Below are 24319 nucleotides of genomic sequence, written 5' to 3' on the forward strand. Positions count from 1 at the left end.
TTTGTAGCCGGCTCCACCCCCGTCCCGCCTCGGGCCCGCCCCCGCCCCGCCCCTGGCGCGCGGGGGCTGCAGGGAAGCGTAGTCCGGGCCCCTCCCGGCCGCGTCCAGCGCTCTGGGGGAGGCCTTGGGGTGGGGTCCACCTCCAGGGGCAGAGCATCTGGAAGTTTCCCAAGGTCCGGCTATATTCCCGCCGAGTTTCAGGCCGCTACTCTCATGGAGCGCAGAATCTAATGAATCAGATATAATCAATTATTAGATCATGATTATTGATTCAATATTCATCTCAATATATTAAAGGTAAAACGATTTTCTTTTGTCTATTGATATAATTAGTTTGACGAGTATTAATCAGGGAGTGGTGGCTGCAGAGATGCAGAGAACACACTCTAACCCCACAGAGCGTCTATGAATAAGACACACAATCCAACAAGTAAATATACACTATATAATGCAGAAAGGAATAAATTAGGGTGCTGCTGTCCAGGAGAGGCCCAAGGGGTCCTGGAGGCCGCCCAGAGAAAGTGACTGGGCAGGGGAGGTAGTTCTGGCCTCTTCACAAGTCTGTCCCCAGCCACAGCCCAAGCCAGGGATCCCTCCATCTGTGTGGATTGCCTTGGTGGAAAGCAAGCAGAGGACTGTCCACCTTCCCGTTGTTCTGGCCCCCAACCACACAAACGGGTCACCTCATCTCCAGCCCTCTGGAAGTCACACCTGGCAGGATCAGCTACAGAATTTTTCTTTGATATTTTTATTTATTTATTTATTTTTAGAGAGAGAAGGGAGGGAGAAAGAGAGGGAAACATAAATGTGTGGTTGCCTCTCGCACGCCCCCTACTGGGGACCTGTGGAGCAACTCAGGCATGTGCCCTGACTGGGAATCAAACCGGCAACCCTTTGGTTCACAGGTCAGCACTCTATCCACTGAGCCATGCCAGCCAGGGCTGGCTACAGAATTTTGAGAGCTCAAAGTTATTAGGAATTTCACATCTGACAGCAGAGCACTGAACCAAGTGTGCGGCCTTTCTGAGTGTCTGGCCATGTGACTGTGCAGGTCACTGCCCCCAAAGCTGGCCCTGGCACCAACTTCCCCCATGGACGGGTCACACCATGGTGCCAGTCTGGCTCGGGAGACCTCGGATTCTCTGCATGTCCAGGCCCCACCATTGTGATGCCCTATGCAGTCTGGAACTGTAACTCTAAGTAGGGTCACTCCAGCCCCAACCCTACAGACTCCTTCCTCTCAGGACGGTGGGACACCGGCTAGGGCCTGCGAGGACATGAGTGGCACCAGGTGGGCTGGGGGGGAAAGGGATGCGGGTAAAGTATTTGCTCGTCATTCAGGCTGTGTTTGGCCCCAGATCCAGACAAACCCGTTCCACGCCCCTGGACTCCCTGACCCCAAGGTCCACCCCGCACCTACTGAAGTCTGATCCTCCCTTCCCCAAGCCACAGTCCCCAGGCCCTTTACGCTGGGTAGGGAACCCCAAGTCTTCAAAGAGCCTCCTGGGAACATACTTTTCTGTCTCAACTCATTTCCCCTTCTCTTGTCACTCACTGACGCTCCAGCTCCAGGCCTTTGCAACATCGCCTGTGGAGCAGAGGGCCTTTGGGAAACATGTGCGTGAATGTCCAAGGGAACGAAGGGGGTGAGGACAGCTCTCAACCAGAAAAGGGACCCTCTGCCCTGGCCGTCATCCCGGTGCGCCAAGGTTGCCGGTTTCTTTGTCAGGTCGGGGCTCATGCAGGAAACAACCAATGAGCGCATCAGTGAGTGGAATAACAGAGCTGTCTCTCAAATCAATAAATAGAAGAAGAAATGTTTAAAAAACCAACAAGGGATGCTCTGAAAACTTTGATTAAAGTGTGACCCAGCTCTCTTCCTCCCTGGCTGCCTGAAGATCAGCCGCCATGGAGAAGGACACAGTAATAACTATCCGGACCGGGAAGTTCATGGCCAACAGGCAACGTCAGTGAAAACAAATAGTCACTGTCGTCCTTTACCCTGGGAAGGCAACAGTACTTAGACAGAAATTCGGGAAAAACTAGCCAAAACACCAGACGCCATCTTTGCGTTTGGATTCTGAACCCATTTCGGTGGTGGCGTAGACAACCGGCTTTGGCGGTCATTCCCGAGTCCTTGGATCACGAAAGGAAAACGAACCCAAACACTGACTTGGCGGACACCGCCTCCATAAGAAGAACTCAAGAATTAACAGCGAAAGGAACGCAGGGGCACAATGAACAAAGTCAGCGGGACTGCGAGGGCCCACATTGGTGCTGGCCAAAAATAAATAATAAATAAGGAGTGAAGAGTCTCCAGTGACTTTGTGGTGATTATGCAGATTTTTCACGAGAAGATTGATAAACTAAGAACTTAAAAAAAAATAAAGCATGACCTACACTTGTTGCGCCACGGAAGGCGACCACGTGATCTTCCGCAGGCTGGTTTCCTTCGCTGGGCCTCTGTTTCCCCTTTTGTGACCGACAGGTCCAGACAGCCTTCACCACGAGGGGCTCGGGCAGGATCCCAGCTGCCCCAGGCTCCCCGCGCCTCGTGCGGGCGGCCGAGGCTCCGGAACTACAAATCCCAGTGCCGCGCGGGCCCCGCCCACCACCCACAGCCCAGCAGCCAGGCGCAGGGGTGCTTCCGCGGGGAGCGCCAGCAGAGCACGTGCTGGTGCTGGGGGCGGAGGTCTCTGGAAGGGTCCCGACCCAGGGCGGCCGCCCAGGGCCGGACCTCAGGGTCAGAGAAGCGGGAAGCGTTGGACTGGGGCTGGCATTGGTCCTCCCTGGGGCGCGCGGGCTCGCCGTGAGCACCTGGCCTCCTGCCCCGCTGGGAAGGCGGCGAGGAGGCGGGGTGGGAGGCAGTGGGGAAGTGAACCAGTGTTTTGAAAAGCGGATGCCCAGGTACGGGTTCCTTCACTCGTTCATCTCCTGATCCCTTAGGTTTCTGCAACGGCAACCTCTCCGACCACAGGGTGGCCGCGCGGCCCCACGTGGCACCAACTTCTGTCTGAGAGTCATTTACCCCCAACTCATACTTCATGGAATGGCCCATCTGCTGTGAGGTCAGGGTTCTAGGCCCCAAGGACACCACAAGTCCGAAACAAACGTGCCTGCCCGCTTGCCGCAGAGAGCTTTACATTTTAGGAGTAGAGAAACAACACATGAATATTACATTTAGGTAAATTTTCCAGGCAGTTGCTGAGAAGAGAACCAAGAGGGACGGGACGGGGGGGGGGGGGGGGGGGGGGGGGGGTGATGCTTAGGGGGGGAGAGCTGAGCGTGACAGGTGTACTTTGGTGCCAGGGAAGCTGCTGAAGACGCTGCAGTGCACAGGATCCCCCACATCCAGTGAAGAACTATCTGGCCCAGAATGTCAATAGCGCTGAGACTGAGAAACCATGTGCTAAGCCAATGACAACAACCAGGCCCCTTGTGGTGTAAGAAAAATAAACCCCTGAGGGGTTCTCTCCCCACTCCCCACAGTCCCCATGGCACTGTAGGTTGGGAGGTCAGCGGGGAGGTTGATCCTGGTCCCATCATTCCTGACCTTGGCCTGATGCTCCTCCCTCTAAAGCTCCAGCCCCATCATTAATTACAAGGGACGGCAGCAGTGCCCTCTGCACTGGGGGGTTGGGAGGCGGAAGGGAAGGGGCACAGGTGTAGCGACTAGGGCCAGGCCACTTGGGGCCAGTGCCCAGTGCCTGCAGCTGGCCGACCCACACACGGCCTCTTGTCCCCTGAGGACGGTGTCCCCGGTGCCCAGCTCTGGGTGTGGCAGATGGAACAGGCCCTGTGGCCACCCCCCACCCCAACCTCTCCAACCGCCCACATGACTCACTCAGAAGATGTCTGACACGGAGTCCCACCTCACAGCCTTTGTCACTGTCCCCATGGGGAGAGCCTGGACTCAGGACCCTTGCTCTGGAAGGCTGGCCTTTGTCTGAGATGTTGCCTGCGGGGTTCAAGCACTTGCCATGGGTCGAATGGTGTGTCCCCAAAAAGTATGTTTGCCCTGGTCAGTCTGGCTCAGTTGGTTGGAGCGTCGTCCCTGAACCGAAAGGTTGCAGGTTTGATCCCTGGTCGGGGCACATACAGAGGCAACCGATTGATGTCTCTCTCTCTCCGAAAGCAATGAGAAGATGTCCTCAGGTGAGGAATAAAATATATACACACGTTCAAGTCCTAACCCCTGGTACCCATGGATAATGAATGACCGTACTTGGAAGCAATTTTTGTCATCTAGTCAATTTAAAATGAAGTCATATTGGATGCATATGGGCTTAATCCAGTGACTTGTCCTCGTAAGAAGGCCACATGAAGACGCAGAGACACACAGGGAGTATGTCAGGGGACATGGCAGCGGCGGTTGGGGTGACACTCACTGAGCCCAGGCAGGCCGCCATTGCTGTAACACCAGGAGCTGAGAGGCCCGCATGGGGCAGAGTCCCCTCCGCAGGCCTTCAGTGGGAGCACGGCCTTGCTGGCACCTTGAGTTTGGACTTCGGGTCTCCAGAACTGCGAGGGAATCAATATCTGTGGTCACATCGCCCAGGTCGTGGGCCTTTGCAGTATTAGTCCTGGGAGACTAACACGGAAGGGGGGAAGACCAGGACAGAGCCGTGGCAGGGGATCCACTACTCAGCAGGGAAGGTGGGGTGCAGATAAGGACCCTTCCACTTGAAACATCCCCCGTTTACACCCATTCCTGTCCTCTCCCCAGAGCCCCCCGCGGGATGAGACCTGGTGCCCCGCTTCCCTGGAGCCCTCCTGGCCGCCCCCTGCTGGCCAGACTGGGACCCACCAGGCCCACCTGTGTCTCCGAGGCACCATCTAGCTGCCACCCCAGGACCAACTCAGGTCTTCCGTTCTCAGCTCGCCCTGGTGCCTGGGTCAGCTGTCTGTCACTGTCTGGACTCGTCAGGCACGTGCACTCGGGGCCTCAGTTGCCTCAGCTGTAAGATGGGCGTGAGGACAGTCACTTCCTCACAGAGCTTTCATGGGGGTGAAACTAGATAGCACACAGAAAGTGCTGAGCTCGCTCTGCACTGAACAGGAGCTCAGTAATGCAAAAGCCTGCGATTTTCATGTTTTGCCCGGGCTGTTTCAGTTTCCGGCCCTCGAGGCAGCCAGCAGCATGTGGGGAGGTGGCAGCCTCATCAGCCCTCCCACACTCGTGCTGTCAGGGGTTCAGTGGCTCCCCATCACCTGGGGGCAAAGTCCCAAACCCCTTTCTTCAAGACGCCCTCCCTACCTTCTCCCCAAACCAGGGCTGAAGGGCCTGGCTCCTTCCCTCTTAGAAAAGCGTCCAGTGCTGACATGGATATAAACACGCCAAGTCCCGCTCTGAAGGCTGCATGCTTTCCCATTTCGGGTACTCCACAGGTTAGCAGGCACGCTGAGAAGCCCATCATGCAAAGAGAAGCCCCTCTGCCCGGCACATGTGCAGCTAGTGCCCGGGCTGTGGGAAGTCTGCAACCCAACACTCGGGTGAAGGTCCAGCCTGCCCCTACATCGGAGTGCAGTGACCACCTGCTTCTGCTGGCCAGGGTCTTCCTGGTGAGTGCTGGTCAGGAGACCCTTCCCCGAAGGTGCGGCCTGGCAGGTGAGTAGACCACCCGCCCTGGGGCTCTGGAAGGGTTTGTGGAGGCTCCTGTAGGTGCAGTGTGGACGTGGACTATCTTCCGAGGGCAGCGAGGTCACAGGCACCACGTCACACCCGGGAACACTGTCTTAGCTCGGGCTGCTACAGCGAAGCACCACAGACTAGGCAGATCGGTTCCCTGCAGATCTGGAGGCCAGGCGTCCAAGTTCGAGGAGTCGGGAGGGGTGGGTTTGGGGGGGCCTCTGTCCTTGGTGTGCAGACGGCTGTCTTCTCCGTGTCCCCACATGGTCTTGTCTCTGTGTGTCTGTGTGTCTGGGGCCCAACCTCTTCTTATAAAGACATCAGTCGCACTTGACTGGAGCCGTCCCGAGTGACCTCATTTAACTAATCACTCTCTTGGAGACCATGTTTCCAAACACAATCACCTTCTGGGGTGCTGGGGTTTGAGACAGCAGCATGTGAGTTGGGGTAGGGGGGTGGGTGGGAGCACACAATTCGGTCCCTAACAAATGCTGCTTGTGTTTTGCAGGCAATTCTCAGCTGTTGAATGGAATCGTGTGCGGGGCCTCCCACACGGGCCACCGGGGCTTCCTGCAAAGCCACCCCATGTGGCCCAAGGAGTGAGTTGTGCACATGAAACCCAAGAGGCAGGGAGCCTTGACAGATTCCCTGGGCCCTTCGAGACCGGGGCCACGAGTCTAAAGACCGTGGGAGGTGTCAGTCATCAAGCAAAGTCTTTCTCAGAAAACATCAGCCTCCACTGCACTTCTGTTTCAGAGGCCAACCCTGGGGCCAGAAAGATCCGCAAAGGGAGGGAAACGATGGCAACTGCAGTGCATGACCCGAGGTCAGGAGGGCCAAGGCCCAACCTGCAGAGGAAGGCGGCCAGCTGTGGCCAGAAGTCCCGGTGTGAGCAAGTAAGGAGAAGCCAGCCTCTCCCGGTCCCCGGGCAGCCCTGTGACTAAGTCACCTGGAGCGATGCTGACACAGTACGACGGGCCATCAGATGCATCTGATCACTGAGACTCACGCACAGCGGAAGGGGCCCACCTGGCTGGCAGCGGAGAAGAGCAGCAAAGGTGCAGGTGTGACGGGCATCGCCATGGCCCTTACGACCCAAAGGGCAGCGGCGAGATTTGGGCCCATGGGAGGCTGGCGACTGACAGTTTCTTCTTAGTGCTTTGTCCACTTCCTCTCCCTGCCCCCTCCCTGGCCCCACAGCCATAGGGAGAACCTATAAGCATAAGAATGCCCACCAGTTATTTTTTAAAGGGCCCACTTACATTTTAAGCAAGTACGCAAGAGGTTTTTATTTGCTTTGGAAATGGCTCTCACCTTAAAAAGTATTTCTCAATATACTGATGCGAAATTTGCAGCAGACTTCTGAACAACAGTTTACAGAATGATTTATTCTGCTGTATTTGCCTTGTGGTAACCACGCCTATTGTGATGTCAAAAAATGAAAACCTCTCAAAACTGCAGCCACAGGGTTCTCCTGCCTTCTGGGGGAGCCATGTGAGATAGGGGAGCATCACTGAACAGGACGTCTCGCAGAGCTGTGACACGCTGTCAGCCTCTGGCTGTCACCCCAGCACCTCTCCGGGAAATAGGTGGCTTGGGCTGGAACTGCCTTTCTGCGCTCTGCAGCCAGGACAGACTTCTAGCAGGCACTCCGGACCCACGGTCTGCGGCTTATATGTAAGGCGTGCCCAAAGATCTCCAAAAAACTTGAGGGGGAGACAGAGAGGAAATTGGCTTCAAAATATAAAAATAACAATCCCAATGGGTCGGTTTCATTAAATGTGTACAGATGCAATACTCTAGACCTCACTAGTGTCCAAACGCATTCGATACATTTGAAAACAATTTGTCAGAAAACACTTCTTTTGAGAAATTCCCTAGTGTTCAGGGTGGTCTTAAGAAATCATTACCAAGGGTAAAGACTGTCAAATAATTTCAGAAGTAAAAGTATCAAAAATACTTTGCAAAAAAAAAAAAAAAACCCGGCAGGCAAAGAATGTGCACTTATGATGGGCCAGGGGTGCCTGTTAACATCTGACGTGACAGCTGGGAAACCTCCAGATGTCAGGGGGCCTGGGGCCACCAAGTCCCGGGGGAGACAGCCTGCCAGCTGCATGTCCAGTGGCCACGGCTAGGGATGGAGATTCCGCTTTTGGAATCGTGCCTTCCAAACCAGGGCAGGAATAATGCTAACGGGTGAACGGGGGCTATTCCACAGGCAACCAGGACTCAAGGTCCCAGAAGGAAACCAATAGGGACATGAAATTCCTTAGGACAAAAATCAGGACTCTTGGCCTCTGAAAAGTTGTTGCTTCCAGCATTTCCCTAAGGAGGACATCCATTTTTCTAATGATAAAACTATTATTTTAAAAAATATTATTCTCACAGGATAAGTGACCCCTGGATTCCACTTCCCAAATGTTTTACAAGCTTAGTAACAGCAGCAAACCAGAAGCCTGCGCTCATTTTCACTAACAAACTGAAGTCCTTGGAATTGAATCCAGAACCTGCTCCCCGACAGGGCATTGGTATCACTGGCGCCATCTGCTGGCTGCACCGAAACAGCATCCCCCCACAGGAGTCCCCTTAGGGCGCCTGAGAAGCTTCTCTCCCTCAGTGGAGTCGCCATTTCTCACGAGGGACAGGGATGTCTCGTTGTAGTGCGACCGCACTCATGTTGCTCCACCAAATCCCACCCGGCCTCCTCTCATCTAGGGCCATGACAGACGCCATGGGAAGCAGGGTGCACCGGGCCCCCGACAGAAGTGGCCTCGCAGACGCGCGCACGCACAGAGCACCCCATTCCCAGGCTCTGCCCCCTTGCACATGGGGTAGGATGTGCACCTTCCTGTAGATGACTGCTAAATCCCCGAGGTCGCCACCCCACCAGTCCACGTCCACACTCCGTAACAGAGAGCGAGCCCGGAGAACCTGGCGGAAAAGTGCAGTGCGGGCGGATCGGGAGCTGCAGAATCCAGATGCTAGGTTTACATGCCCCGGAAGACTTTCTCAACTCTTCCTGGTGTTTGAAAATTCTAATAAAATGTGGGGGAAATGGGGGCAACACCAACGGGTCTTTTCCACGAGGTTCGTAGGCTCCACTCTGTTTTCAAGTGGGCGTACAGTCCATTTTTAATGGCAGAATAACATGACGTTTATTGAGGCACGATTACACTTGCATCTTTTTGAACTGGAAGACGCCATCAGATTTACCAGCACCTACGAGCACCTCCAGTTTGCAACACTCGGCGCGGTTGGTGCCTGCAGGGACAGGGAAGGCTACGGTGGGCTTCCGCAGGGCTCCCTGTGCTTTTAGGAAACATGAAAACAAGTATCTTAAGAAGTTGAATGATTTCAACAAATTACTTCCTGGCTCATCATCAGCAAACACGTGGCTGTCTTTCACGCTCCTGGTGGGCAGCCCAGTTCCTGGTGAAGAGGCAAGGCGCAGCGTCTGGACAGAACAGTCTACAAAGCTCACAGCTTAGACTCACCATTTTTGGCCATTTTCAACCGTAGCTTGTGAAAGCAGCGACCCTGTGGCCAAACTCAAGTTGTCGATCTCCGCCCCCCCCTCCAGTGACGGTTGCTCCTGAGTGGTCCAAGCTTGACTGCCTTGCCCCCTCTTTCCTACCCCCGTGTCTCCCCATGAGCACCCACCTTAAAGCCATGGGACTGATTCGTAAAGGGAGAAAACAAGCTGTAAAAGACTAGCTTGAAAATTCAGGTTTCTTTATCAGGCTCATGCCTTTTTCTCTCTCAAGGAAGTAACTTTTCAGGCTAAAAGACAGCCAAAGAGTTAATGGGTTAATTCATCTGTGATCCAACTACCGAAGAATTTCAAGCAGAGTGCAGGCGACGTCTTCCAGCGGGTTTATTTGCACTGCGCGCTCTGAGTGGGCAAACACATGTTCCCGCGTCACGACGCCAAGATTTTCACTCAGCAAGTTAGTTCACACACCGGCCCCAAACTGTAAAGCGTGGGAAGCATTTGGGAATCACAGGGTAAAATCACAATGGGCTCAAAAGTCAGATGTTAAGCTGAATTTCATTTTGTGTTTACTTACCAATCAGGAATGTTAAATTACGCAAAATAAAAAAGCAGCGCCCCACAGCCATCACTACTAGGGGGCGTGAGAGAAGAGCACTTCCCGTGCAGGGAGTTGGGGCTCTGCCTTGCTGGCCACGCACATCGCCCACTAGGCCTTGCCCGGAAAGGCCTGCCCCCGTCTCAGTGTCAGTCCCAGGACAGCTGCCCAGCAGAGCCGAAAGCGCTGGGGGTGTTAAGACGGGAATGAAGGGGAGACAGAGACGAGAGAAACACACTGAAACTCTGCCTGCCCGCGCCGGAGGGGCTGTTGCTAGACATTCTGCTTGGGAGAGTCACTGGCAGCCCAGGATTCCCATCTTGCCCAAGGTGCAACATCTCCGCATTTCCCAAGGGCCGTCCGAAGTCGCAACGAACCCCAATGACGATGCTGAACAGGAATGTCCACCTCAGAGCTTCCCGGGCGGGAGACGGACGAAGGGAGCCGAGCAGGCAATGTTCAAAACGGTTTATTACAAAGTACAGTGCGGCATTCACAGAGTGTTTCCCAGTATCTCCAGAACACGCACTGCTGGGAGAAGCACTGCGAACTAGCTGGCAGGGCCCACGTGACTCTAGTCTTGACAATGACTTTGACAATGACCCCAGTCCCCGTGGAGTTACAGGGGACACCTGGAATGGGCAGTGGGATGAGACCAGCAGGCACTGCGGCCTGTGGGGCCCAACCGCTGAACAACGGCGGTGTTTTCCCCAGGGGGTGGAGTCCACATCCATGGCTCACCACCCACTGAAAGCCAGGACCCAGGTTTGTGCACAGAGAAGGCGGAGCGGAGAGAACACAACCACAGACACCCCGGGAGCCTCCGCCACTACTTCTTGTTCCTGGGTTTTAGCTCTTCAGCTGCATTTCGCAGGAAAATGTAATTTTTCTTTTGGGGATTATAAAATTCATGGCCCTAAAGGGGGAGGAAAAACAACCTTATTACGAAAAAGCAAAACTCAGCACTCTGTGGGCACTTTTCATGTGCCAAGGCCCGTACCACGGGCACGAAGCATCATCTCTGCGGGGGAACAAAACAGGCAGATGGAGAGAAAAGCCAGTGGTCAGTCACCAAGTCCTCGAAGAGAAGGCTGGACCCGGAGGAAATCCACCTCCAGTGTCCTGTGCTGAGGAACCACCTTTATGTGCTTGTCTTTTAGGGGCTGAGACTCTTTCAAACCCGCCGCCCCTGCAATGAGGCCCAGGTGACCAGCCTCGGAGAGCACGCTGGGGGGTGGAGGGGAGAGGCAAGGGACAAGGACCTCCGACCAGAGGTTCCATGAAGAGGAGACCCCTGCAGCTCAGGGCCAGCACCCCCAGACCCAGAGGGGAGGAAGGCGGAGTGGTGGTGAGCGTAGCTGGAGGGCCACGGCTGGGAGCCTCACCTTGGACCAGTCGTAGCTGGAAGCGTACGCAAATATGTTCCCGTTGTGATTGAAGCAGCAAGCCGAGATGGGCTGGTCCAGCTGTTCCGAAGTTTTCAGCTTTGTTCTGGCGTCTTTGTCCCAGAAGCTGAATCGACCATCAGACCCCACAGTGGCCAGGGTGCCGTGAACAGGATGGAAGGCGATCCCATTGACCTGCAGGGACCGGCAGGCTGGTGAGAGGCGCACTGACCCAGGGCAGAGAAACCTGCTCCCTGCTTCAGGGAGGAATGAGCAGCACCGCCCACCTGGTTACGGAAGAGCTGGCCACGCTCCCCGGTCGCCCGCCTGCCCAGAAGCGAGTCACATCTATTGTCATCAACCCAAGTCAGCAGAAGTTAACCAGTGTGTAGCTAGTGACATCGAGGCACGAACCCCCGGGAAAGGCCCTTCTCTCTCAGCAAACAGCAGTTTCCCCGTGTGAGCTGAGTGGATGAACCGTCCACCAGCACCACAGAGGGGCACCACCCCAGAAGCCCTGAGCTTGCACTCGGGAACAAAACAGAACGAAGACAGTCACCATGTTCTCAGAAACAGAAAGCTGAAACTGACAGCCTCAGCCGTTCCCCTCCGGACGCGAAGGCGCCCGGCGCCTTTTCCAATCCCGGGATGACTCAGCCACCCACGGACGAGTCTAGTTTCTAGACCCGTTCCGTTCTCAAGGGGAAGGCTCTGAAAACATACCGCGTAGATGTCCTGAGGAGCTGAAGTGTTGGTCCCGTTCGACCGGTGACATTTGAAGGTGAAGTTATCTTTGGCACTGAAAAACAAAGGCCCAACTAAGGTATCTTTAAAAAAAAAAAGTCTCGAGCGAAAACGTGCCCACGGGCCGCACCTCACTTACGGGTTTGGGGGGTTGATGTAGTGGATGGCCACTCTGCCCTCGATGCTCCCCAGGGCAAAGCCCGTCGGCTTGTTCTGCTTGTCTTTGAAGACAGCCACACAGCGGTGCTGCAGTTGGGAGAGAGGACAAGGGTGTCCCACAGGGCACACCGAGACACTTTGCGACGGAGCGGATGGTGAGTTTTCTTTCTACCCCGTTTCTGGGATAGAAGAACCAGGCATGCATCACTCAAGGTGGCAGGGAAAGTCTCTCTCGTCCTCCAGGATGCGCGACTTTCTGACTCGTAAGAGGAAGCCGGAGACCACGTGCTTCGAGCAGGTGGCGTCCCCCACCGCCCCGAAGGCCGGCCGTCGCTCCAGAGCCCCCAGAGCCTGTCCTGGAGCCGGTCCCCCAGGGGGGAGGGACACAGACACAGCAACCACTGGGTGGGCACCCCTCACCAAGTCACCCACTGTTCTATGCCTCCGCCCTGGAAAAGGGTGGTGTCTGCCCAGCCCTCACAGGGAACACGGGTCGGGGGCAGTGGCGGGCCCAAGCTCTCTGACCCAGGGACGTGCTGTGTGGAAGTGAGACACTGCATTGGGCCCAACACTGAGCCCGGGGGCCCAAAGGTGGGTCTGCTGGGCTCCTCGGAAGGTCCCACAGCAAGAGCCCACGACCCAGTCTCCCAGGGCAGAGGAGCAGGGGCTGGGCACCCTGGGTCCTCCCTTCCCCTTTCTAGCCATGACTGCCTTGAAAGGCCACCCACCCGCCCCAAACCGGACACTTTTGCGCATCTGCGAGGAGTTTGGGAGGTACAGGGCCGGCTCCGGGACCCGGGCTGAGCCACCCAAAAGGGAGGCAAGAGCCATGCGGTACTGTGACAACACCCAAGCAGGCAAACGCCCGAGGAAATGGGAGGTATGCCGGTTCCCTTTTTGTGCCATTTGCCCTTTCTAAAACAAAAACCAAAGTCAGCAAGGTATGCCGTTACTTCTGTGAATACCAAAAAACCAAAACAAACAAAACCCCGAAAACAGACAAAAGTCTCTGAGCGCTCAGAGGACAGGAGGAGCCTTGGCTGCACCCCGCCAGCACCCCCAGCTCTGCATGGCATGTAACGCCGGCACACAGACCGGCCACGGCCGGGGTACGGTTTACAAGAACACGGTCCACCATGACCCGGGGCAGCTGGATGGCAGTCCTCAGCAAGTGCAGGGCCAGGTGCTGGCGCGGGGTGGCAGGCAGTGAAGCCAGGCCAGGCTGGGTTACCAAGGACTTTGGGATTTACCCAGAGGGCACTGAGGGTCAGTTCTGGGTTTGATGCGGGGCACGGCAGGGGCATGTGTACTGGGGTGGGAGCCTGCACACTCAGGCACGGAGGACAGACCGAAGGACCTGGAGGGCAAGGGGTCCCAGCTGGTTCTAGAGAAGGGTGTGGGGTCAAACGAGGCTTGTTTTCTAGGCTGAACGAGACTCAGGCATGTTCAGAGTAAACGGAGCAGGACAGAGAAGGGGGATGAGCAAGGCGGGAGGAGCTGGCTGGTCAGTAGCATGGAAACCAGCCCTGGGAGGGCCCCGCCTCCGCCTAAGGGGCAGGAGGGCAGGGTGGCTGGGCCCAGGGCAAAGGAAGGAGAGTCTAGGAGGGGGGAAGGGAGCGAGACAAGGATCTACCAGTGTGTGGCAAGTGGAGGACAGGGCTGGAGGCGAATGCCCAGGACCATCAGGGCAGGAAGGAGGCACAGCTGAAGGTGGGCCGAGCTGCCAGGGGAACCAGCCGCTGAGGCGGGCACTCCTGCTCGGCAGCATCCAGCCATGAGGGGAGTTTGGGGAGGACAGGTAAGCTGGGCTCGTGCAGGGGTGGGGCCTACTCACTCACCAGACATTTGTCTTTGTACCTGTACATGCCCTCTCTTTGAAAATACCTACAGACGTTTAAAAGTACAACTCTGTTCCATGTGCAGCCCGGGACAGGCGGTAAACACGTGCTTCCTGACTCGGCCTGGACTCACCTGGTGCTTCAGGGGGGACTCTATCCTCCTGAACTCGGAAGGCTGGTTCTCCAGCTGGTAGACGATCAGGCCCCTCTCCGCAGTTGCCACCACGGCCATCGGGTAGATCTAGGCGTGGCGGAGAGCAGAGACACGCCTGAAGTGAAGAGCTGTGCTTTTCAAAACAAATCCATCCCCCAGGGGCGTGTTTTACACCAGAACATTAGATCAATTTTTTTAGAGTCGTAAAAATAAGTCTGACTTTTTCCTCAGTTTAAAATGAACAATATCAACATGTTTCATGAGAACATAAAATCCTATTTGGAAGTAGAAAATTCATGAATTTTTAAGACCCGTTTCTTTGAAACGTCGGAGTGCGTGAATACTTCAAACACACACATGGGAAGAGAAGACATGTCACCCACACTCCGAATGGCGGCAGGTGTGGGCCTCGCAGCACGTTTTATTCCAGTCTCTCCCCGCGCGTTACACATGTACACGTGTGTATGTGTGTCTCTACACAATCCGTATCGTGACCTCAAAGCGTGCATCCGAGAGCACCAGCGACTGCCTAGGACTCCACCTAGGACTCCACCGGGCGCACCCGCCCCGGGCTCACTGAACCGTGTCCCTCACGCTGCCCACCAGCGCCTCACGAGGTCACTCACAACAGAGACAGCTGGCCTCCTCACTGCTCTCACGACAAATCTCTGCAAGCGCAGCGACCAGGGCGGTGGGGACACCACCTGCAGCCGGAGGACTGCACGGATGGAGGGAGGACCCCTTCTCTCCCACTAGCAGCCCCCAAAGGCCCAGCACAGGGTCACCCTGTTTTCCTGCAGCCACACACTGGTGGCATCTACTCCCACGACCAGTGACAAAGCACTCGACACCCGGTACCGAGCAGCTCTGGAGCAAGGGCGGGCAGAGGCCTCCTGACCTAGAATGCCCGAGCGAGCTGCACTCCGCCTGCCCGGCCGCGCGGGCACTGGAGGGAGATGCGCACACGTGGGAGACCGCTCACCATGTCGGCGCAGTAGCACCTCTCAGGCAGCTGCAGGACCATCATGGGGTTCGATGACCGTGTGTCCCAGAACTGGGGGACAGAAGAGCGCAGACAGAGTGAGGACAGAGTGCCGGCAGGGGCCGGCCATGCATGCCCCAGGGGCTGCGTACCTTCAGGGTCTTGTCCCAGCTCCCGGTCATCACACAGCTGTAGTTCGGCGCTTTGATCCAATGGATGGTCTTTACGGGAGCATCGTGCTTTCAACGAGACAAGATCAGAGCAGTGACGGTGAGTGTAACTGCTGCCACGGAGCTTTCGTCCCTCGGCTCAGACAGGGGATCAGAGGAAAGCGAGGTCATGCCACACGGAGCCCAAAGGTGTCTGAGCCCTTCAGCACGGCCAGAACAGCCGACGTGACATCGAGCACACACCTCCCTTCCGTTCGGACGCCTCGGCAGACTCGCCCCACAGTTAGGCAGCATGTGAGAGCGAGCCCCAGCCGGGACCCCCGTCAGGGTTTTACCACCTATGCAGACGATGCAAACTAAGAGATCGAGAGTTGCTTTTCGCCACGTGATCTGAGCACATCGCGCCTTCCGGAAAACGGCTCCATGTCCTCGCCAGGTCAGACCCTCCAGTTCTAGGTTCTCTCATCTTCGTGGCTTCTGCCTTTCTTGGCAGACGTCACACAAGAACCTGCCTTTGTCCCTGAGCAGGCTACACAGCTCCCGGGGAGCATGGGAGTGGCCCCTCGCTGCTGGACATCCCTGAGGACAGTACCCGGCACAGGCATCTGACCAGAGAGTGCTGGTCCAGTGAACGAGGACCAGACGGCACTGGGAAAGGCCAGCCACTCACAGGTGCCGGAGCGCTAAGCAGGTGGTGTCAGGGGCCACCTGTAACACTCATCTCCGGCAGATTTATCGTCACTAACTCCTCATGTTGCGCTGCCCTCATCTCCATGCACAAGGGGACGCAGCACACAACCACCTGTGAAGCACTGGTCACGGCGAGAACGCGCGTGACGCTGGTGTTGCATCTGCGTGGAAGGGGGCTTCCAGTACACTCCAGCCTGTCCACCCAAGCTGGCGGGTCTGGCTGCACGTTCCTCCGTGACAGAGGGTTTGCAGCGGGCTGTGGCCTCCTTACCTGCGCGATTTGAATCGCTTGATTACTGTTCAGGTCCCACATTTTGGCAGTTTTATCACATGAGGCTGTAAACACTTTGCTCCCATCCTAAAATAAAATGGAGAAACTATCATTCTAAGAAAAACAAAATGTGTCTATGTGTGTATTCAGATGAGGGTGAACTTATTCAGGCAGGTTTTTCCTGCAATTTTTATTGTCCCAATTATTTAGGGCCCCTATACTGTAAACTACAGTTGTATACAGAACACATTTTCAGCTCCATTTTTATTGCCGATTATTCTTCTAAGAGATGGTACGTGAACAGGATAAACAGATTCAAGGGCACTCAGTTGTACAGGAGAACTTGGCCTGTAGCGCCGACACCGCTCCCCTCTCGGAACGGAGCGGCCTGGCCACGGCGCGTAGCACACACACGCGGGCACTGCCGGGGCCGCTCGCGCTGCTTCCCACTCAATCAATTTCAAGCCTTCGCAAAAGGTGCAAGAATGAAACAACAAACACGCGTGAGCCCTCCCCTACAGTCAGCTTATACACACGTGCCCTACTTCCCCCCTCTCTCTACACACACACAGGTCTGTGCTTATCACTCCCTTTGTTCAGCTCCATAGTAACACTATTCTGAAGGACACGCAATAAAACCACACTGATTTTCACTGACCAGTGGTCCTGTGTCAACTGCAGAACAGCTGGGCAAGCAGCAGTCCTTGTGAATCACACGCAGAACTCAAAGTGGGCCAGACATGGAGAAGCACGAGACACTTGTTGCACTAAATGGAAAGTCTAGACCAGAGGCCGGCAAATTCTGTCTTGAAGGGCTGTTATTACTAAACAGTCTAGACTTCGCAGTCCTTCGGCACCACCCTCAGCTCTGCCCGAGTAAACGCGGCCCTTCGTGGTGCGAAGGAATCAGTGTGGCGAGTTCCAATTTACCTGTTTACAAAAACAGGCCACGGCCACACGTGGCCCACGGGCTGCTGCCAGCCCTCCGGTTGCCATCGCCCTTGTCGTTCTGTCAGTGGGCACCACGCCAGCCACGTGACTTAGCTCTAACCCAGCTGGCACAGACCTCACGACCCACAATCCTGACCGGTATCTGTGGGTGCCACAGGAACGCACGGTCCCTGGAGCCTAGGACTCGCCTGCCTCACCTACCCTGATTTCTGCCGTGTCCCCAGCACTTTAGCGTACTCCAGGGGCCTGGGGATGACGGCCTGAGTGAAATGCTACTCTGTTGTAATCATCACCTTCCCTTTATATGTGAGGAATCGGACACAGAGATTATGTGTCCTGCCGAAGTCAAAAAGCTGGAGGAGACAGAGGTGAGATTCAAACCTAAGCCCGGATGGGACAAGGTGTGAAAGGCAACGGGCCCACGGCTCCCTCTTCCTTTAACACTCAGCTCAGTTCTTGCCTAGCGAAGCCTTCATGGCATCCCTCCCACCCAGACCCGGACAGCCCCCTCTGGAGCAGCTGGCTGCACTGGACCCCTCGTCCCAAGTGAGTCCTCCGTGAGCCGAGGCGCATCGCCGGGGAAGGGGTGGGCTGCGTTCTCTCTGTAAACACCAGCGGCCACCCCGTGACACCAGACAGCCGAATTCTCCCATCAGTTCACTCTACTTCTTCCTGCACTTCCCAAGATACTTGAAAATTCTGACCCATCACCCAATCAGTAAAGAAAGATGGGCAAATTAATTTAGAAGTTAAATTTCCCGCACATAAATTAAAAGTAAGTTATATCTGTAGTAAATGCATCACTGTTCAAACCGTTTTCATCTACCTGCTGGTACACCTACCTGCTTCTGACTGTCAGCTAGGCCCCTGTTTTCCCGCTTCCCTGGCTCAGCCACCAGGCAGAACAGGGAGGAGAAGAGCTGGGCTCAACCCCTCAGCTCTGCCATGGGGGGTGGCGTGGCCCGCCACCGCGCAGCTCTCTCTGTGGCCGGCCACCCATCCTTCACTTTCTGTAAATTCTCCTCGATCAGTAACAACAAAACAACAAAAATCACCTTGACCAAGTTTGCTTAGGTAGCTGATGTTCAGGAGGGAAAATGGAATTCCCAAAACCAAGTGACTTCAAATGTCTAACAGAACAGGATTCTTTCCTCCAAGTATCTACTCCCCGAGACTGTAAAGCTCTAATTTTAAAACATTAGCTCATGAAATATGGAGAAGTAGAAAAGGCTTTAAGAAAAATCCTTTGTTCCAGGTAACAGGTCAATAAAATAATGGACTTTTTATGCAAGAAAAGCTTTCACAGAGATTATCTAAGCCGACACGGACTACATTAGGAACGTCAATGAATTCCCCTCTTTACACTCAGAAACTCAGAATTTCTGCAATGTGTACACACACACACTATTGGTGCCCGGGTTATGTAGAAACAGAAGCATATAAACACTCTGAACCACGTGGTGCTTTACGCAGAAGACGACAGGAAAGTGGGCGCCACTCACATCGCTCCAGCAGACAGCGAGCACAGGCCCCGTGTGCATCTGCTGGGCCTTCGGGATCGTCTGCCCGCTGTCCTGAACTTCCCAGCAGCGAACCTGGGTGGGAAGAGAAGTTAATGCACACAGCCGCTAGTGCAGATGAGGAGTCCCACGCATTTGACTAGTGGGGTCCCGCCTGAGTACAGAGGGACTGCCATCGGCCTACTTATCTCACTTTGAGGACAAAGCAGTTGAAACGCACACACAGGTGGCTCTTTTCCTGTTCCTATTGCTAAGCCGTTAAAGCGAACAAGTTCTTTTGCTTCCACCTAAAACCGCAGACACTGTTCTCATCGCCACTGCGTGCTGCTGTCGTGTAAAGCAGGACGCCATCCGTGAGCATCCAGAGCCTCGAAGCCAATGCGGAACACTCCGTTCTTCTCTGAACACCTTACTTGGACTTTTTGTCGTTTTTCCCAATCACAAAAGTAATGCATTTTACTTAGAGATTTTGCAAATTTGACAAAATGAAAATCACCCTCATCCCACCAGGCTAGTTGACAGTGGTGTGCTTCCAGTCTTTCTGTGCACGTGTATTTTCTTCAAAAGACGAGATCACACAGTATCTCCAGGTCTGCATCGATAACTGCCGCTTCCCTCGCTTACGTTAGGTGCCAATGAGCACTCTTAGGTTTTTTAGCAGAGAATCAACTGAAGTCTTTCCGGAAACTCTATGCAGAAACCACACCTGCTCAACCTCCACCACCTCCTCCCCCCTCCCTGCTGCCCTCGTCTCGCTGCCCCGCTGCCTCCCTGTTGCAGCAACCTCCCTAAGCCCTTTGAGAATGGCGCTCCGTCACTTGGACGGATCTCGGATCACCGTCACTACCAGATACTACAGTGTCCGCAACCCTCACTGCAGGGCCCTTTTCTAAGTGAGGCCGCACCAGGCAGGGGCTGGGAGCGCAGACCCTGGAGCCCCAGAAGGGGGGCCACTGAGACACAGGGTATGGATTTCTGACAAATATTGCGGACTACCAACCTACAGACCTACCAACAATCCATGGGAGGGTCTAGCCTGTTGTCGTCAGCACCAAGTGCAACTCCTTCAAGCTTTTTACTTTAGTGAATTCCATAAAGTCAAGTCCATCACGTAAATGTGTGTTTACCTGACTGTAAGTGTGACCCGTGGTTCGCACTTGTAAGTGTGGCTCCGTGGTTCAACTTTAATGGGCTATGTGAACTCCTTTCGTGAAGTGTCTCTTTGCATCCTTGTTTTTCTACCAGAGTTTTTGTCTCTTTTCTGTAAACAACAGGTATGTACCACGTCTAAGAGTTTACCAGGTGCCTGAGGACGCTTTCAGGACGCCTGGAAGGGGAGTCTGGGTATGCCAATACCCATCCTCTCTCTCTTTTTACTTAATCTTATCTTTATGGTACATTTGTACATTACCTTTCAGCTCCTCATACACCCACCCTCAACAGCCGCTCCAGTGGAGCAGACGGAGCTCTGGGAGGCGTTTCTGGGCCGTCCCTCGAACTGTGCTTTCGTGACAAAACTCAGCGAGCCGCGAAGTGCTGTCTGCCCACCCAGAAGGCTGCACGCCCTCTCACTGATTTATCTGAAATTTGTTTACTTAAATATACTAAAATATTTCTACATAAAGTTGCAGAGACAGGAGAGTTCCCACATACCCCATGTCCAGTTTCCTTGCTTCCTTCTTACAATGGTCACCGTGGATAAGTCCTAACTCAGCTTCATTGGCTTGCGAGAGGACACAGCGCCTGCCCCACCCCCAGAAAAGCAAAGCGAGCCCTGCCCAGACTCACAGGAGACGCACTGGGGCACACTTACGTCGTTAGCCCATGAGCCTGCGATGAGGAAGTTCCCCGGCAAGGTGGGTGGGCTGAAGGACAGGCACCCAATGCTGTCGTCGGGAGAGGACGTCACTTCAATATCCTGGGGGGGGGGGGGCAATGCGACGTTAAAACATGTACATCACCCCGCTTACCTTCCATACTGCCTTCTTTCTCACTAGCCCCGCCCCTGCCCGGTGGATGTCCCTTGTGCCCCACGACTAACTGAATCGGTATGTCTGACTCTGACCCACAGGGCGACAAGAAGTAAAGAAGGCAGGGCGAAGACGAGCACGGCTACATGTCCGGGTGGCGGCCCGACATGCTCCTTCCCCACAGAAGCTGTTCCTCAACAGTGGGGCCTGGGCCCGGGAACCTGTGGTTCTAACCAGCGCCTGTGAGGATTCTGGTGATCGGGATGGGGGGACAGGATGCTAGTGCAGGGGACACACGGATTCTGCGCTCCGGGGGTTGCGAAAGCTGCTAGACAAAGTTTCACAGCTTTCACCCCAGAGGGGGCTCCCCAGCTGCCACTGCCGTGGGCGGCCCTGGCTGCCCTCTTTGCGCAAAGCCCGTGAAGCCCGCTGAGGCACCTTCATGGGGTTGTGGTTATCTGTGGTCGTGCTGCCGAACATGCTGGTCCCACTAGTTCCAAAACCCGACGTTGTTCCGAACAGGCTCATGCTGGCCCTGAAAAAGTAACGGAAACTGTTAAGGCCAAGTGCTTCCTTCAGTAATAAATACCCCTGAAAGGTAATATAAGGCTAATTAAGGCACAGAAGGGAACCGGTCTAAATGGCTTGATGCGAGGTCTCTCTCTTTTCAAGAGACCTAATGTGGTAAGCAGAGTGTTTTTTAAAAATAAACTACTCTAGAATAGATTTCGGTTTACAGAACATTGTAAGGACAGGAGAGTTCCCACACACCCCATACCCACCTTCCTTGTTTCCGCCTTACCTTTGCCACGGTTAATAAACCAAAGCGGAGCGCTTTTCACCCAGCGGCGCGAAAATACGCTCGCTCGTTCTCTACAGTTAGATGCCGAGCTGAGCACCAGGAACGCAGCAGCGAACCAGCAGAAGCATATTCTCCCATTCTCCCAGGTTCCCACTCAGAGTTCACTTTCTTCTCGTTAATCTCTGCACACTGCTTTAGGTCAGTATCTCCCCACCACGTTCCTTAGAAAAGCAACCAGTCCTGGCCGCAATGCAGCAACTTCTTTGTAGAAGTCTTATAAAGTAACCCACTCTGTTCTGCTTGAGCAGCAAAGGTCTCGCATTAAGTGTGGACATCGACCAGCAAGAACCCGCCCCCCGTTCTGAGTTTTCAGCCAGCCCGCCAGGGACTGGCCCCTGCTCTCGCCAGGCCTTACTTCCCTGCTCTGCAGACACACACAGTATTAACCCTTTCTCCGGGGACCCTGAGGATCGAGTCAGACTATGTGTGCAGAAGGCGCAGTGTCACAGAGCGGGTACAATAAACGACTTTCCTTTGCAAGGAGACCAGCTGTGGACTTTAACTCCCTGAGGACCCACATATGTTGACACCCCATTTTCAATTTTGTCATCAGCAAAATTCCAAACCAAGAAGTCTACCCTGTCAGTCACCTCACCCCGAGGAGCCGAGGAGCTGAGTGACATACTCACTAACAAGGGTAGTGTCTCTGAAGAAGACAACACAGAATGGGAAACTGCTAGGAACCTCAGAAACGGGGGTGTCCAACCTTTTGGTGTCTCTGGGCCACACTGGAAGAAGAAGAGTTGCCTTGGGCCACACGTTATATACACAAACACTAACGGAAACGGATGAGCAAAAAAAAAATGGTTTTAGGTGAATTGACGATTTTGTGTTGGGCTGCATTCACAGCCATCCTGGGCCGCATGCGGTCCCTGGGTGGTGGGCTGGACGCCCCCATTGGGAAGGCATTTAAGCTTCCTGAGCTTCATGCAACACAGGCAGGTGCAGACACACGAGGTCAAAGCGACAGCTCCGAGCACATCGCTGTCAGAAAGTAGCTCTGGGGCAGGGCGAGGTGCTTGACACCCACCTCTGCCTTAAATGTCAGCAGTGTCCTCAGACCACCAGTTAATGCAGGAGCAAACGACCAAAGCGCTGGCCCGGCTTCTGCGGTCAGAGTCCAGGGACCCGCTGCATGGCTTTGGCCATGTTACTTAGCCCTGATTTTCTCACCCATAAAAACGAGTCAGCAGTACCCACGACAGGGGCTGTGGAAAATGCGTGAGCACACGCAGTGCCTGAGACGTGTTACCTCCGTTCCTCCCCCTCTTCCACCGTCATGATGGGAGAGAGCCTTTCCGCCATCAGGAAAGAGCCCAGGCCACCCCAGTATTTATCGGCCTGTGTGGAGCGCATGGCGTGCAGAACACTGGGGGCCTCCCTCCACCTCCCACCACCCAATCCCCTCCTACTCTGCTCCCAGCAGCAGCCGCACTAGCCCTGCTGGCTTCCTGCCTGACCCTGAACACAGGCCAGGCGGCCTTGGGGCATTCCTGCTGGCTGCTCTGGGGTAATTCACCCTCCCCCAAACCTCCAGCCCTCTCAGTCTGAATCTTCAGGTTCCGGTTCATAAGGTGCCTTCTTTTTCAGGTGATGGAGATACCCCAAAACTGCACCGTGGGGATGTTCACACAACTGTATTCAACTCCCCAAACTCATCAAAATGCACACACTGGTGTAGCTTACACTGAAGTTCTTACACGCATCTTTTTTTTTTTTTTTTTTAAAAAGGTCACCTCCTCAGAGGCTTCTCTGTCTTCCTAATTTAATATACCCAACCTTCGATCACCGCTCCCACCCCCCTTTTTCTACACAGCACCTGTCACGATTCCGAATCTCTTCAACCCCTTTCCCAGGAGCACAGAATGCTTCCTGTCTGGGTCTTCCCTAAAACACACCTGGGGCGGCTGGTAATTAATAGACAGCTGCTAGAGGGCCGTGCGTATGTGTACCTAATAAATGCCTTTTGAAGGAAGACATAAACAAAAAGACAGACTTAGTTTCATACGGTGCTAAGTGCAACGGAGGCGGGGGGAGGGGGGGAGATCAGGCAGGGTGACGTAGGAGGGGCTAAAAGAGGATGGCCCTGGGTAACGAACGGTCAGGCCATGTCTCCGAGAAGGTGGCCCGTGTCTGACGAAAAGCCAGAACTACGCGGGGAAGGGCAGAGGCGACAGACGCTGCCATCAACCCTGTGGCCCTTCCCGGTGCCTCAGTTTCCCCACGAGAGAAACGAGGCGGTTGGACCCGAAGTGACCGCTAAGGCCCCTTCCAGCTTTGACGTCATTCCAAGGGACCACTAACGGAGCTTCTCAACAGGCCAGCTCGCAGCGAGACGCGCTCCGCCGGGGGGCACCCGGCCTCGGCTGCGCCATGGCGGCGGGTAACGAGGGAAGGCGGCACGGGGGCTACCTGAGAGTCGCTCTGCGGCGAGAAGCTGGCTGCGGGGACCGGAGGGAGTCGTGAGCCTGCGAGCCGACTCCGGCGAGAAGGAAGCGAGGGCGAGATTGCGCGAACAAGAATTCTGGAAGCCCTGGATCTCCCCACGCCGGCGAAGGAAACTGCCCCAATTACCGTGGAGACAACGCGCAAGCGCCGCAGAGCCACTTCCTGTGTCGCCCGGAAGGCAAGAAACAAAAAAGCTCCTCCTCCCGCGAGGCGATGACACTTGCGCACAGGAGCTATTGACGTTGCGAGGAGATCCTCTTGCCAGCACCTTGCGGATTGGTCGAAAGTTCCTGTAGCCGACTGCCTGTGGCAGAGCGACCGCTTTCGTAAATCCGCGGCCCTGGCTGGCGGAGGGTAGTGTTTTATGCGTGAAAAGTCGGGAAAAATTCTTATTGGTGCCAATTCAAGTCCAACTCCATCCTCACGAGAGCCCACATTTCTAGCAAACTCCCAGGTGG

At 55.0% G+C, this 24319-nt stretch overlaps 1 protein-coding gene across 1 annotated transcript; it reads right to left on the reverse strand.

Annotated features, from left to right (window-relative positions):
* Positions 1–10170: 10170 nt before the first annotated feature.
* RAE1 (ribonucleic acid export 1) lies at positions 10171–24008 on the reverse strand. The gene is made up of 12 exons (XM_024559760.3): positions 23826–24008; positions 20990–21086; positions 20395–20499; positions 18564–18656; positions 16111–16197; positions 15132–15218; positions 14980–15051; positions 13977–14084; positions 11986–12092; positions 11826–11901; positions 11103–11297; positions 10171–10633 (listed from the first exon to the last, which is right to left on the reverse strand). The coding sequence occupies exons 2-12, from the start codon at positions 21077–21079 to the stop codon at positions 10547–10549; spliced, it is 1107 nt and encodes a 368-aa protein (XP_024415528.1). The 5' UTR covers positions 21080–21086; positions 23826–24008; the 3' UTR covers positions 10171–10546.
* Between the last annotated feature and the right edge of the window lie 311 nt (positions 24009–24319).

This window comes from Desmodus rotundus, chromosome 6, assembly GCF_022682495.2.
Source record: "Desmodus rotundus isolate HL8 chromosome 6, HLdesRot8A.1, whole genome shotgun sequence".
NCBI lineage: Eukaryota > Metazoa > Chordata > Mammalia > Chiroptera > Phyllostomidae > Desmodus > Desmodus rotundus.